This window comes from Babylonia areolata, chromosome 2 (genome assembly GCF_041734735.1).
Source record: "Babylonia areolata isolate BAREFJ2019XMU chromosome 2, ASM4173473v1, whole genome shotgun sequence".
NCBI classification, from domain to species: domain Eukaryota; kingdom Metazoa; phylum Mollusca; class Gastropoda; order Neogastropoda; family Buccinidae; genus Babylonia; species Babylonia areolata.
In genome coordinates this window covers 55,284,217-55,300,634 of record NC_134877.1, presented here as the reverse complement: position 1 = coordinate 55,300,634, position 16,418 = coordinate 55,284,217, and the positions used below count along the sequence as shown (strand labels likewise).

Here is a 16,418-nt window from a genome sequence, read left to right as displayed (position 1 = left end):
GATCGAACTCTGGTCTCTCATGAGAAAGCTGATGGATTGCCACTTTGTTCTGCGTGTGCATATATATATATATACATATATATATATATATATATATATATATATATATATCACTGAATTGCATTTTGTCTTGTGTTACTTTTTTTTTCTTCTTCTTCAAACATTCGAAACCATGTGCTTGAGGAGACTACTACACATCTCCTACAAGGAGCACAAGACCAATGACTATGTGCGGAACCTGGTCAGCAACCTTGTTGGGCCCCAAGAACCACTGCTGGCGACTGTCAAACGACGGAAGATGGCATGGTTTGGTCACGTCATACGACGTAACACCCTCTCCAAAACCATCCTGCAAGGGACTGTAGAGGGAGAGCGCAAACGGGGGCGGCAGAGAAAGAGCTGGTCCGACAACGTCAAGGAATGGACCCAAATGACGATGCCAGATCTCCTCACGACAGCTGCCAACAGAACGGCGTGGCGAGCTATGACATCATCCTCATGTCCCCCCAACGACCCCAGCGGTCAAGGGAATGAGTAAGTGAGTGAACTTTTTTTTTGGTCACAACATAATCCCCTGTGTGAAATTCAGGCTGCTCTTCTGGGTGGTTTAGCGCCTCGCCACAGTGCAGCGCCACCCATTTCTCTCTCTCTCTCTTTTCTTTTTCTGTCTGCAAATGTGTTTTACTTACAGTGGATTGTTCCTCATAAATTTTGCCAGGGAAAATAAAATTCTGGCAAGTATGGGACTCGATCCTGTACGCTCAGATTCTCTCGCTTCCTTGGCGGACGCGTCACCATTGAACCACCACTCCACACACAGTGCTGCCACTGTGACTGTAACCACGCTGACTGTTACTGCTACTACCACTGCTACTACAAATCACTGACACAGCATGTGCGTGAGAGAGGAATCGAACTCAGGTCACTCACGATGAAGCTGGCGTTGACGTAGTCCGAGTTGGACACGTTGGTGGCTGCCGACAGGATCACGCGGGAGTGATCGTCTGGAACATACACGAAAACACACACACACACACACACACAACGCACACACACACCACACACGCACACACACACACGCACACACACAATCATCAGTGACCAAAAGAGAGACAGAACAGAAATACGTGTTGCAAAATATACATGTTAAATCTGTCCGTTTATGATATACATATTCGTGATTAACGCGCATACACGCACGCGTCCGTGTGTATGTTGGGTGAAGGAGTGGGTGTGTGGGTGTGAGGCAGAGAGGGAGGGAGAGAGAGAGACACTGAGGTTCAACGTCGCACAATGTAGTAATGATGATAATGATAATGATAATAATGTAGTAGTACTGGTGGTAGTAATAAGAAGAAGATTAAGAACAAGAACAGTGCAGACTGACAAGGAGCATTTACAACAACAGCAACAACAACAACAACAAAATCATATATATACATGCATGAAATATCACAGTCTGACATGCATGTACACACAACGAACGCTCAAACACAACACACACACATACACAACACACAACAAAGAGAGAGAGAGAGAGAGAGAGAGAGAGAGAGAGAGAGAGAGAGAGAGAGGGGGGGGGGGAGGGAGGAAGAAGAAGAAGTATTTCAAGAACCACGTAAGTCAATAAGATGGCGGGCTGGGCGGAGGAGGTGGGTTTACTACTTGGGATCAACGTGGCGGAGTGAGAAGGGCAGTTTGTTCCAGAACCACTGGGACAAGACAGGAGAAAGAGCGCTGACATTGTGACTTTTTTTCCCCTTTCTTTTCTTGTTTCGTCGAGGAATCCTCCGCACTCCGAACCAGAATCAGCAGCCGGGTTTAAGATCTAGGAGTGTTATGGGCAGGAAAACAGTCACAAAGGTACGTGGATGGCATCAAAACGCGTGCTACCTGTTTTGTAATGTATTCTGTGAGAGACGGGCAGCCAGTACTGTTTCTAAAGAAGAGAAGTTCTACATGGTTGTCTAGCTCAGTATTGTTTCTAAAGAAGAGAAGTTCTACAGGATTGTCTAGCTCAGTATTGTTTCTAAAGAAGAGAAGTTCTACAGGATTGTCCAGCTCAGTATTGTTTCTAAAGAAGAGAAGTTCTACGGGATTGTCCAGCTCAGTACTGCTTCTAAAGATACGTTCTACATGATTGTCTAGCTCAGTATCGTTTCTAAATGGGATAAGTTATAAGAGATTGTCCAGTTCAGTATTATTTCTAAAGAAGAGAAGTTCTACAGGATTGTCTAGCTCAGTATTGTTTCTAAAGAAGAGAAGTTCTACAGGATTGTCTAACTTAGTATTGTTTCTAAAGAAGAGAAGTTCTACAGGACTGTCTAGCTCAGTATTGTTTCTAAAGAAGAGAAGTTCTACAGGACTGTCTAGCTCAGTATTGTTTCTAAAGAAGAGAAGTTCTACAGGATTTTCTAGCTTCGTATTGTTTCTAAAGAAGATAAGTTATACGGGATTGTTCAGCTCAGTATTATTTCTAAAGAAGAGAAGTTATACGAGAATTGTCTAGCTTAGTATTGTTTCTTAAGAAGATAAGTTATACGGGATTGTTCAGCTCAGTATTGTTTCTAAAGAAGATAAGTTATATGGGATTGTCCAGCTCAGTACTGTTTCTAAAGATAAGTTCTACGGGATTGTCTAACTCAGTATTGTTTCTAAAGAAGAGAAGTTCTACAGGATTGTCTAGCTCAGTATTGTTTCTAAAGAAGAGAAGTTCTACAGGATTGTCTAGCTCAGTATTGTTTCTAAAGAAGAGAAGTTCTACAGGATTGTCCAGCTCAGTATTGTTTCTAAAGAAGAGAAGTTCTACAGGATTGTCTAGCTCAGTATTGTTTCTAAAGAAGAGAAGTTCTACATGATTGTCTAGCTCAGTATCGTTTCTAAATGGGATAAGTTCTACAGGATTGTCTAGCTCAGTATCGTTTCTAAATGGGATAAGTTATACGGGATTGTTCAGCTCAGTATTATTTCTAAAGAAGAGAAGTTCTACAGGATTGTCTAGCTCAGTATTGTTTCTAAAGAAGAGAAGTTCTACAGGATTGTCTAGCTCAGTATTGTTTCTAAAGAAGAGAAGTTCTACAGGATTGTCTAACTCAGTATTGTTTCTAAAGAGAAGTTCTACAGGATTGTCTAGCTCAGTATTATTTCTAAAGAAGAGAAGTTCTACAGGATTGTCTAGCTCAGTATTGTTTCTAAAGAAGAGAAGTTCTACAGGATTGTCTAGCTCAGTATTGTTTCTAAAGAAGAGAAGTTATACGGGATTGTTCAGCTCAGTATTATTTCTAAAGAAGAGAAGTTCTACAGGATTGTCCTAGCTCAGTATTGTTTCTAAAGAAGAGAAGTTCTACGGGATTGTCTCAGCTCAGTATTGTTTCTAAAGAAGATAGGTTATACGGGATTGTTCAGCTCAGTATTATTTCTAAAGAAGAGAAGTTCTACAGGATTGTCTAGCTCAGTATTGTTTCTAAAGAAGAGAAGTTCTACAGGATTGTCTAGCTCAGTATTGTTTCTAAAGAAGATAAGTTATACAGGATTGTTCAAGCTCAGTACTTATTTCTAAAGAAGAGAAGTTCTACAGGATTGTCTAGCTCAGTATTGTTTCTAAAGAAGATAAGTTATACGGGATTGTTCAGCTCAGTATTATTTCTAAAGAAGAGAAGTTCTACAGGATTGTCTAGCTCAGTATGTTTCTAAAGAAGAGAAGTTCTACAGGATTGTCCAGCTCAGTACTGTTTCTAAAGAGAGAAGTTCTAAGAGATTGTCCAGCTCAGTATTGTTTCTAAAGAGAGAAGTTCTACAGGATTGTCCAGCTCAGTATTGTTTCTAAAGAAGAGAAGTTCTACAGGATTGTCCAGCTCAGTATTGTTTCTAAAGAAGAGAAGTTCTACGTGATTGTCCAGCTCAGTACTGTTTCTAAAGAAGATAAGTTTTACATGATTGTCTAGCTCAGTATCGTTTCTAAATGGGATAAGTTATAAGAGATTGTCCAGTTCAGTATTATTTCTAAAGAGGATAAGTTATAAGAGATTGTCCAGTTCAGTATTATTTCTAAAGAGGATAAGTTATAAGAGATTGTCCAGTTCAGTATTATTTCTAAAGAGGATAAGTTATAAGAGATTGTCCAGTTCAGTATTATTTCTAAAGAGGATAAGTTATAAGAGATTGTCCAGTTCAGTATTATTTCTAAATGGGATAAGTTATAAGAGATTGTCCAGTTCAGTATTATTTCTAAAGAGGATAAGTTATAAGAGATTGTCCAGTTCAGTATTATTTCTAAAGAGGATAAGTTATAAGAGATTGTCCAGTTCAGTATTATTTCTAAAGAGGATAAGTTATAAGAGATTGTCCAGTTCAGTATTATTTCTAAAGAGGATAAGTTATAAGAGATTGTCCAGCTCAGTACTGTTTCAAAAGAAGAGAAGTTCTACATGATTGTCCAGCTCAACATCGTTTCTAAAGAAGAGGATTCTACGAGAATTGTCCAGCTGCGTTATCATAATTACCCACACTGTTGGGAGTGCTATGGCAAAGTATATGACATGGCTCTGCCATCACGTTGCATTTTTTTTTTTTTTTAGAACAACATCGATCGATAAAAGTCTAAATAAAACAGTATTTCATTTGTTAATATCACAATGCAAATACAAGGAATTCGACAGGACGGCAAGAAAGTTTTACTTTAAGAACGCCTTATACAATTATATAGTTGGATCGACTATTTTAATTCAGCTGAACGGTGTAAGAAGGTGACGAAAATATTTTACATCGACCTAATTTCGGTGTGAGGTGTTCGTCATATATATATATATATATATATATATCTTAATTTTTTTAATAACTGAAAATATGGCGCGGAACTTAACACAGATTAAGACCGATTAGTCCACCTTAAAATCCAAAAGTATACCCCAGTTAACAAGTATGTCCGAACAGGAAGCGGCTTGTCACTGAAGAACATGGCCATCCCACGACTTCCATCTTGTGCCCCCACCCTCCCCCACCACCTTACTTTGATTCCAACCACACACTGTAGCATTCCACCGCACGTTTCGAACGTCACACAATCGACTGTTTTGATTCCGGCTGAAGTTCCACTTCCAATCTCGACCGAATAAGTACCGCATTCGCCTGGAAAAACACCGTTCTCGACTTGTATAAATATCGCCACCGTAAAACAGAAGCAAGGGAAATGTTTCATGTTCAAAGCCAAGTTAACCATGTTCTCACCAGCACAACACTAGCACATACATCCCTTCATCATCGAACAAGTTTCCAGCGAGGGTGAGTCAGAGCTGTCGGTGTGGGTTTTCCCCCCTCCTGTTCCTCTCTCTCGGGAAACAAACAGGAGAAAAAGAACAGAAACTGGCACCACAAGGGTCAGAAAGTTATCTCAGCAGAACAGAGACCCCCCACCCCCAGCCCCAGACCCCCACCTCCCTGATGTAATAATGCCGACACATGACAAGAGCACAACAACAATATTGATGGACCGCAGCTGAATCCAACGTCCGCAGGCATTTCAAAACAAAAATAAAATCAAACAAAAGCAAGTAGTAGAAGAAGAAGAAGAAGAAGAAGAAGCAGAGGAAGAAGAAGTAGAAGGAGGAGGAGGAGGAAAAGAAGGAGGAGCTACTGGATTTGCCTCTGCACACATCCTTCCGTCCTCAAAAAATACGTCTTGGTAACCTTGGAAAAGGAAAAAATAAAAATCCGCCACTACAGTCACCTTAGAAATGCTCATCACAACCGTAACCACCACATCAGGTGGCAGAGGTGGTTTGGAAATTTCTAAGGTGGCGGTGGTGGCAGTGATGGTTGCGGTGGACGTTTTTTTTTTTTTTTTTTGAAGCGGTGGCGGCGGTGATGGATGCTCTTTTTAAGGTGGCGGTGGTGGTGGACTTTTAGTTTTCGCAAAGATGTCATGGACAGAATAAGACAGAAGGCTGTGAGCAGACATTCTTGGATTTTCCTTTCCCTTTTCGGTCAGTTCACACACACACACACACACACACACACACAAACCCCAGTCCACAAAGGCGATTTGAATGGACAGCTATTAATTGCACACAGGACATTGCCATCTTCACACGATTCCATCACGCAACACCCACATTCACAGTTTGGTTCCAGATTCAAACAGCATCTAAATACTAACTATTGTTTCGGCTGTTTGATTTAAACACTGTTGTTTCGACTGCTTGATTTATATACTGTTGTTTCGACTGTCTTATTTGTATACTGTTGTTTCGACTGCTTGATTTGCATACTCTTGTTCCGAACGTTTGATCTGAATACTATTGTTCCGATTGTTTGATTTAACAACTGAACGTATGATTTGAATACTATTTTTTGGAATGCTTGATTTGAATACTTTTGTTCCGATTATGTGATTCCAGTCACTCGTTCCAGTACCGACGATTTCCGGACCAATAAAGACCTTTTTTCGACTGGACATTGCAGACTTTGTTCAAGTTACAGGGTGTGAACACCAACAGGTCCTGATTACCGATTTTGTAAACTGAGATGGATACCATACGTTCGACTGGATAAATACCACTTTTCTGACCATCTGGGACTGTATAAATACCAGTTTTGACTATTTCTGTACTTGGTAAATACCATTAAAATTTCGACTGCGCATAAGTATCTAACTTAGACTGAACAAATGCATTCCCGACGAGATCCCGCGAACAGTATTATGCAACACCACGTTTCACCAGTCCTCACCAGCACAAGACCAGCGTAACACATCGTCACCAGCACAAGACCAGCGTAACACCCCCTCCCCCCTCCCAATATATCTCATCGAACGAGTTGCCAGAAAGGTTGAACCACAGCAGTCAGATAAGGATTGCTCTTTTTCCTGATACCTGCTTTGAGAGAAGAGAGAGAGAGAGAGAGAGAGGAGGGTCAGGAAGCTAAGACGGCATCAGAGCATAGACCTTCCTGCTGCAACAACGACACACGACAAGAGCACAGCAGGCAACACTACCAGGACTACTATCTTTCATCTTCATCGGCAAGTACCGCACACACACACACACACACACACGAACACACACACACATACACACGCGCACTCCAGCTGTCTCTTCCGCGCACCCCCTTACATCTCCGTGGACATGTTTCTCTAACATATGTACTGCACCTCCTTACATCTCCATGGACATGTTTCTCTAACATATGTACTGCACCTCCTTACATCTCCGTGGACATGTTTCTCTAACATATGTACTGCACCCCCTTACATCTCCGTGGACAGGTTTCTCTAACATATGTACTGCACCCCCTTACACCTCCGTGGACATGTTTCTCTTACATATGTATTCAAAAGAAGAAAAAAAACAACAACAAAAAAAAAACCGAAAGAAAGAAGAAGAAGAAAAAGGAAGAAAATCCTCTTCCACCTTCGCCTTTACAAATACGTCCATTGAAAATATAGTACAGATGATCAAGTCGTGAATATTTCAAATGATTATTCTCTGCTTGGTGAAAGAGCCCTCGACATTCAAATATTTCTGTGTATTTCATCTTCTTACACAGTGATGAATCTAGAAAAAAAACGGAAAAAACAACAACACCAAACAAACAAAAAACGAAAAGAAAAACAAAAGAAAATTCTTTGCCAAATCAAACATAGCACAGCTTATAGAGTCGTCAGTGCAATATTCTTCAATGGACAAGTCCTCAAAGTTTTGTAACCGAACAATTTCTCTGTCTCACAAAGTGCTGAGTCTTGGAAAAAAAAAAAGAAAAGAAAAAAAAAGTCCGCTGTATGGCAGCATGACGACGGTTATGACGACGACAATGATGATAATGACGACGCAACGTGCAGCCTCTGAGATAATAAGGCCACTGGGACTGTTCACACAAACCTTACACGCCCGTGTGCTTCGTGTGATGGCATTTCTCTCTCTCTCTCCCTCTGTACCCCCCCCCCTCTCTCTCTGTACCCCCCCTCTCTCTCTGTGCCTCTTTGTCTGCCTCTCTATGCCCCTCTCTCTGTGCTCTCTCGCTCTCTGTGCCCCACCCCCCTCTCTCTCTCTGCCTCTTTGTCTGCCTGTCTCTCTCTTCCCCCCTCTCTCTCTCGTTCTCGCTCCAACTCACTCTCTACTCTTTTTTTTCCTTTTCTCCCTTAGACGCCCTAATATATATAATGAAACGGGCCAGTTAACCCCCACCCCCCATCCCCCCACCAACACCCCACTACACCCCTACTCCCCTCCTGGCGTAAAAGGCTGCCGCAGCTAAAAACCTCATTTCTTGCGCCTCGTGCCATGTCGCCGAGGAAGCTAACAAGCTTCCCCACCAAGAAAACCTCCACCACCACCACCACCCACCCCCTCGGGCAGCGAGGAAATGAAGGAGTGGGGTTAGGAGGGGGGGGGGGCGGGTGAAGGAGATGGCGGGCAGCCGGAAGTGGGGGCAGAGGGGGTGGTCAGGGGGAAGGTGGGTGTGGATGGGTGGTGGTGGTTGGTGGGGTGATGGTGGATGGGTGGTGGTGGTGGTCTGGTAGTGGAGGTGGTTGGGGAAGGTGGTGGTGAGGCTTTTAACGAAGGCGTTCCCAGTCACAGTCACAACGTTCTCCCAACAGACAACTCACTCAAGAGTTAAAACCAGCAGTTTCGTTTTCTTTCTTTCGTTTAACGTCGTGCCCACAACTAAATTTTTCGACGGAAACCTACCCCCTTCCCCACCCACCATACCCATGCCTCATGCATGCAAGCGCTACTTTCCCTTATCCTCGCTCCTCAATTTACACTATCTATCTATCTGATTAATTGATATGGATACTTATATAGCACCTATCCTCGGTCGGAGACAAAGCTCTAAGCGCTTTACAAACACGGGGTCATTTACAAAACAGGCTGCCTACCTGGGTAGAGCCGACTGAACGGCTGCCATTGGGCGCTCATCGTTCGTTTCCTGTGTCATTTAATCAGATTTCAGGCACGCACACATACACATTCAGACAAACATGTAACATTTAACATTTTATATGTATGACCGTTTTCTTCATTTACCCCGCCATGTAGGCAGCCATACTCCGTTTTCAGGGGTGTGCATGGTGGGTGTGTTCACGTTTCCATAACCCACCGAACGCTGACATGGATTACAGGATCTTTAACGTGCGTATTTGATCTTCTGCGTGCGTATACACTCGAAGGAGGTTCAGGTACGGGCAGGTCTACACATATGTATCTATCTATCCGTCTGTCCGTCCATCTATCTCTATCTAAATATACTAAAAATTGTATCTAAAACACACACACACACACACACACAAATGTCAACCAGACAACCGGCTCCCTTCTGGTTAATGTTGTACCGGATATCCGCCTGAAGTAGAGGATGACGACGACGACAAGGCTTGCTCAAGAGTCAACACCTGACCAACGCGTTGTTGGGGGTCAGACGAAGGTCGGACATCTGGTCCCCCACCTCCTTTTTACCCCGGACAATATGTGTTGTAGCGAGCACGGATCAGCCCGCATTCTTTGAAAACCACTTTGAAACTGAAACTGTCGAAGAGTCAAGTGACTCCGTCAGGAACACGGGACGCAGCATTGTGATCGACTCATATCACGACCCGAATTCAGACCCTTCCCCCCCCCCGCCCCCCAATTTTTTTCTTTGCCCCCCCCCCACGCCCCCCGCCTCCCCTTTCCCTCCTCCTCCTCCATCGGACATTGAGTGGTGGTCTTTCTGGGTGCTAGTCATTCGGAGGAAGGAGACGATAAACCGAGGTCCCGTGTGCAGCGGAGAGCACTTACAGCACGATATAAGAAACCAGGGGGTAAGGGAAAGGGCTGTTGCCCCTGGCAAAGTCATGTACGGAAAAACCTGACTTTTAAAGTATAAAAACGAATAACATTTGGATTACAGACAGAAAGACAAAGAGGATTGGATTGCAGACAGAAAGACAAAGAGGATTGGATTGCAGACAGAAAGACAAAGAAAAAAAAAATCGTGTGTCGCTGCACTGTGGCGACGCGCTTCTCCTGGCCGGAAAGCAGCGTGACTTTCACACCGATAATTTACACACAATGCAACAGAATATAACTACAAAAGAGACTGATATATTCTGCAGTGCTGGGTGATTACCGTGCACATTCTTGTTATCTGACAAGTATCAGGAAAGGGTTAAAACAACAACAACAACAAAAAAAAACAAATGAATGGCCGTCATTTTTTTTATTATTCAGGATTCTGGAAGTGCCGGTATGTATTCTGCCCAAGTGTTCAAGACCTCCTAGCTTTATGCACTTTTACTGCACCAGATAGTGATTTTTAGCATCTTCCTGGCTTTATGCACTTTTACTGCACCAGATACTGATTTTTAGCATCTTCCTGGCTTTATGCACTTTTGCTGCACCAGATACTGATTTTTATCATCTTCCTGGCTTTATGCACTTTTACTGCACCAGATACTGATTTTTATCATCTTCCTGGCTTTATGCACTTTTGCTGCACCAGATACTGATTTTTATCATCTCCCTGGCTTTATGCACTTTTACTGCACCAGATACTGATTTCTATCACCTCAATAAAAGATGTGTTGTGGCTGACATCTATCAGTCCTTGACACCTGGGCACCTCTCTGAAACTGAAAACGGACTGAACATCTTTCACCGACGGGCGCAATAGCCGAGTGGTTAAAGCGTTGGACTTTCAATCTGAGGGTCCCGGGTTCGAATCACGGTGACGGCGCCTGGTGGGTAAAAGGTGGAGATTTTTACGATCTCCCAGGTCAACATATGTGCAGACCTGCTAGTCCTTGAACCCCCTTCGTGTTTGTATATGCAAGCAGAAGATCAAATACGCACGTTAAAAGATCCTGTAATCCATGTCAGCGTTCGGTGGGTTATGGAAACAAGAACATACCCAGCATGCACACCCCCGAAAACGGAGTATGGCTGCCTACATGGCGGGGTTAAAAACGGTCATACACGTAAAAAGCCCACTCGTGTGCATACGAGTGAACGCAGAAGAAGAAGAAGATCTTTCACCGGCAGTCAGTTTAGAGTGAAACACTCCATGGTGTCAGAAGCACAGTAAAAGATGGCACCTAAGAATAGCTGAGGACTCTCCTGTGATGCGAATGGAATCGTGGCCTACCCTACCACCGAAAACTAAGAGTAGTAAGTTTGTGAATAACAGATCCATGATGTGATCGCATTTCACATAGGGGGCTCGCTACCTGGCCGGTGCTATAATGCGACACTGGTGGTGAAAGGGTTTTTAACGTATTTCAAAATGTCAACCAACCGCAACGTTGCTCTCTCCTCCTCTCTCTCCCCCCCACCCCGCCCTCTCCCACCGCACACTCCCCCCCCCCACCCCCCTTAATCACCGTGTTAAACAACGCATTCCAGCAATGGTATTCGATAGTTTATTGTTGTTGTTTTTAATACAATGAGCCCACTGACTTGAGTAAAAGACTTTATGTTTCGAAACACAGTTGGCTCAGAGAGAGAGAGAGAGAGAGAGAGAGAGAGAGAGAGACAGACAGACAGACAGACAGACAGACAGACAGACACAGACAGACAGGCAGGCAGGCATACAGAGCAACACACACACACACACACACACACAGACACACAGGGCAAACTTGCATGCAAGAAAACAAAATCAATTGAAACATTTCACCCCACGATACAGACTTTCCCTTCTCAAACCCATCCACCATCAACCCATACGTTTTCTCAGGAACACCACTGTTTGAGGAAAAAAAAACCAACAACAACAAACCCAACAACTTCCATCTCTACAATTCCTCTTTCTCTCTAGAACGTCTTTTCAATTTAACAACGCTCCCACTACCACCACTACCACCACCACCATTCCATCCACTGCACGCCCCCACACGGCTCCCCACCTACCCACCCCCAAATCGCTCTCCTCCCTGCATCACACCCCCCCCCCATCACCCCCCACTTCCATCAACCCCATCCCCTTTCGCGCTTCCTGTCGTAATTCAATTCCATTTTCTGCCTGTCTTTCTGTCGTGTCCGGCATCCTTGTTGTGCAACCTCATGGAGTGTTTTGCTCGTGTGTGTGCGTGCGTGTGCGTGTGTGTGCGTGTGTGTGTGTGTGTGTGTGTGTGTGTGTGTGTGTGTGTGTGCGTGCGTGCGTGCGTGCGTGCGTGTGTGCTGAGCGTGCGTGTGTGCTGAGCATATGTGTGTGTGTGTGTGTGTGTGTGTGTGTGTGTGTGTGCGCGCGCGCGTGTGTCTGTGTTGAGTGGGCGCGCGCGCGCGCGTTCATGTGTGCTTGCGCGCGCGCGCGTGTGGTCTTGTCAAGGCTCGGGGGTTTGCCACATGCTTTATCTCCCTTTCTCACGTCATGCACCCTCCTCCCCCCCCCCACTCCCACCCCACCCCACCCCTCCTCCCCCAGCCCCTCTCCCAAGCCAGCAGCGACGCCACCTTGCCCCTGGGCGGACACGCCGACATTACTGATTGGCTGGCTTAGAGCTCCACTGTGTGCACGTGCATCAGTCGCCGGCCTGTCACCTCCACCGTTCGGCGCATGCGCAGGCACGCGCCAACTCCCCGCTCGTATCATCGTCGTCGGGGGTGACAGGCCCAATAATTTTACGAAATTGATTTTTTTTAAATAGAAAAAATGGACGATTTCGGATTTATAAAAGAATGTTGAAAAATTTTTTTTTTCAAAAGATTACATATGTCGCTGCACATGTGGTGGAATTATATTCATACATAAAAATGATGATGATGATGATGATGATGATGGTCATCATCATCATCTACTTGCAAGAGGCAAGAACGAATAGCCGTGTTCTCAACCAGAAGCTGGATACCTCAACATCAAGGTAAAGGCCATATCATCTGTCAAATGCTGCACACACACACACACACACAAAAGAGAAAAAGAAAAAGAAGAAGAAAAAGAAGAAGAAAAAAGACGCACACACCCACGCTGTCTAGAACTTGCTCCCTTAGCGAAGGTACTGCAGTCGATCAGGTTATCGTCCAAAAAGGACCAACCCAGAAAACTAAAAGTCAGTGGACAAAGCGAGTTCATCCCTTGATGAAACGGGGTGGACATTCTGTGATGAAAACAATTTCCTCCATAAATAAAAATGATCTGCTGGCCACAAATGGCTAGTCTGGCACCTACAGAGCACACATTACGCTGTGCGTTCACATGCACAGAGCTGAAGAACCACGGCTGAAAGACGCCGTGAACTCAGAATCACTGTGTTGTGTTTATCATTTTTTCCCCTCCCGATTCAACTGTTTTCATTTTCTCAAAAATGCACATTCTATTCAATTCTTGTATACCTACTCCTTGCTATAACCTGTTTCTCTTGTGTGAAATTCGGGCTGCTCTCCCTGAGAAGGCCTCGTCGTCACAGAGCGGCACAATCTATATGATTCTTTTTTGTCTGCAGGTGTTTGTGTTTTCACTGTCAGAGTGGTTTGGATTTTTTTTCTACAGAATTTGCCAGGAACAACCCTTTTTCTTATCGTGTGTTCTTTTAGGCGCGCTAAGTGCATGCTGCACACGTGACCTCAGTTTATCGTCTCATCCGTAGGACTGATCATCTGATTTCACTGTTGCCTTGTCAGGTTTGGGTTGGGTCAGGAATCAGGAGTGCAGGCTCTCACCACCATGAGCAAGGACCGGGCACAACAGCTGTTCTGGATCTCACGTTCACCACGTGCACAGAATGTCTAGCTACTCACGCAGGGGATTTTCATCAAACACTGAAGATAACTTTTCTTCCGGGGAGAGGGAGGGGGGAGAGGGGGTGGGGGGGATCTGCATCGTGTCACATCTTGGACGGTGTGAGAACCTTGTCACGGATAATCATTGCCGCTGCTGCTCTCTGAGCAATGTCCACAAGCCCTCTCCTAAGGTCTTCATTGGATTCAGTATATCCGCCTGGCTGCCTTACAGCCTGTCGTTCTGCTGTCAATGAACGCCACACACTCTCTCTCCACTTTTTAGCCAATCCAGATCAAATTTGGCACGCTGGCAGTTCAGGACCGGAGACGAAGCGAAACTGGAGTTCATCCCGATGTTTAATTAAAGCATTACAGAGCTAACGGAAATTTCAAAGTGGTGCAGCCGTCAATTGCCCAGAAGAAGAAGTGTTAAATGACACTGGGAGAAAGGGACAAAAGTATCAGACTTGAAAGCTGAAAAAAGTTTTAAAGACTGCCAGAACGAATTTGGACGTGGACGAGCTGCTTGTTTGTGTTTTTTTCCCCTCTGGGTAGATTTCATTTGTGGGGCGATTTCTGGCAAGGGACAGTGTGGGGGAATATCCTGAGTTTCGAAGCCGTTTGATTCATTATTCAACCGACCATGCCGCCATTTTTCCCGTCGACCAAATTAAAAAAAAAAAGAAATCGTCGTCGTTTGCTTTCGAGCATAACCACTGCCGCAAAACCAATCCAATCATGTTGCCTGTACAGCCCAGTCGGGCCACAAAAAACCACGTCAGGAGGGCTGAACACCCCCGTCAAAAGACAAAACCAGCCGGGAAAACAACAAACAATATATACGTTTCAACGAACACGATCAGCATAGCTTCTTTCCTGTGTCCAGAACACAGGCTCCTGGGCCCTCAGCCCCTCCCTTACCCACCACGCAGTCAGCTGCACAGATCCTGACTGACGTCCACACCTCCCATGGCTGACAGAACCCAGTCAAACGAAATCAGTTACCTTACATGAAGCCTAGCCGACCGCAAGAGAGGCCGTCCGAATACCCGTCAGTTCTTAGAACCAATGACACAGAACACACAATCACGTTAAAGGGTCAACTAAAACGAAAAAAAAAGTTCACCCACGTCTCGCTCAGTACACGTTAAAAAATTATAGTTAAAAAATATTTTCTTTAAACGTAAAAAATACCCCCCCTCCCCGCGTAGTTCATATAAAATTCAAATCAAGTTAAAAACATTGATTTCCAACAGGAACTGATAAAAACGAGTGTCCAAACGGATATTCCAGAGGTCCCAGTCATCGTGACCGAGCGTTGATGTCAAAGGTTGGTCACGTTAACCCCTTACTGGGTCGTGGGGAAAACAACGCGGCTGAAGATCAAAGCGGCCTTCAACGGGTCACAGTGTCCGGGCACTCAGTGACATGCTTAGGTCAGCGTGATCCAAACAGAATAATTATCGGCTAAAACTTTGCACTTGACATCACAAAAACAGTGATCCAAACATAATTATCAGCTTAACCTTTGCACTTGACATCACAAAGTGATCCAAACAGAATAATTATCGGCTAAAACTTTGCACTTGACATCACAAAAACAGTGATCCAAACAGAATAATTATCGGCTAAAACTTTGCACTTGACATCACAAAAACAGTGATCCAAACATATTAATTATCGGCTTAACCTTTACACTTGACATCACAAAGTGATCCAAACAGAATAATTATCGGCTAAAACTTTGCACTTGACATCACAAACAAAGTGATCCAAACATAATAATTATCGGCTAAACCTTTGCACTTGACATCACAAAAACAGTGATCCAAACATAATAATTATCGGCTAAACCTTTGCACTTGACATCACAAATAAAGTGATCCAAACAGAGTAATTATCGGCTAAACCTTTGCACTTGACATCACAAAAACAGTGATCCAAACATAATAATTATCGGCTTAACCTTTACACTTGACAGCACAAAAACAGTGATCCAAACATAATTATCAGCTTAACCTTTGCACTTGACATCACAAAAACAGTGATCCAAACAGACTAATTATCGGCTAAAACTTTGCACTTGACATCACAAAGTGATCCAAACAGAATAATTATCGGCTAAAACTTTGCACTTGACATCACAAACAAAGTGATCCAAACATAATAATTATCGGCTTAACCTTTGCACTTGACATCACAAAAACAGTGATCCAAACATAATAATTATCAGCTTAACTTTTGCACTTGACATCACAAATAAAGTGATCCAAACAGAATAATTATCGGCTTAACCTTTGCACTTGACATCACAAAGTGATCCAAACATAATAATTATCGGCTAAACCTTTGCACTTGACATCACAAAGTGATCCAAACAGAATAATTATCGGCTAAACCTTTGCACTTGACATCACAAAGTGATCCAAACAGAATAATTATCGGCTAAAACTTTGCACTTGACATCACAAATAAAGTGATCCAAACAGAATAATTATCGGCTTAACCTTTGCACTTTGACATCACACAAAAAAATTATGGACCACTTCATAAAAAAAAATAAATGACTTTTTTCCTTTCATAAAATGTTTAAAACATGGAGAGGTGATTTCAATCATGCACCCTGCCTACTGGCCTCACGCTGAATACACGAACGGCGGTTTCAAGCAGACATGCATCATGAGCAGCTTGAAAATGCGTCTGAAAAATCGATGTTTCCGCTAAAAA

At 43.8% G+C, this 16,418-nt stretch overlaps 1 protein-coding gene across 1 annotated transcript in view; it reads right to left on the bottom strand.

Annotated features, from left to right (window-relative positions):
• LOC143275304 (uncharacterized) overlaps positions 1-16,418 on the bottom strand; it is a 641,085-nt gene that overhangs the window by 31,524 nt on the left and 593,143 nt on the right. Inside the window, exon 15 of the mRNA XM_076579305.1 lies at positions 931-1,004. Within this exon, the coding sequence (XP_076435420.1) occupies positions 931-1,004 (74 nt within the window). The remainder of the gene's footprint in view (positions 1-930; positions 1,005-16,418) is intronic.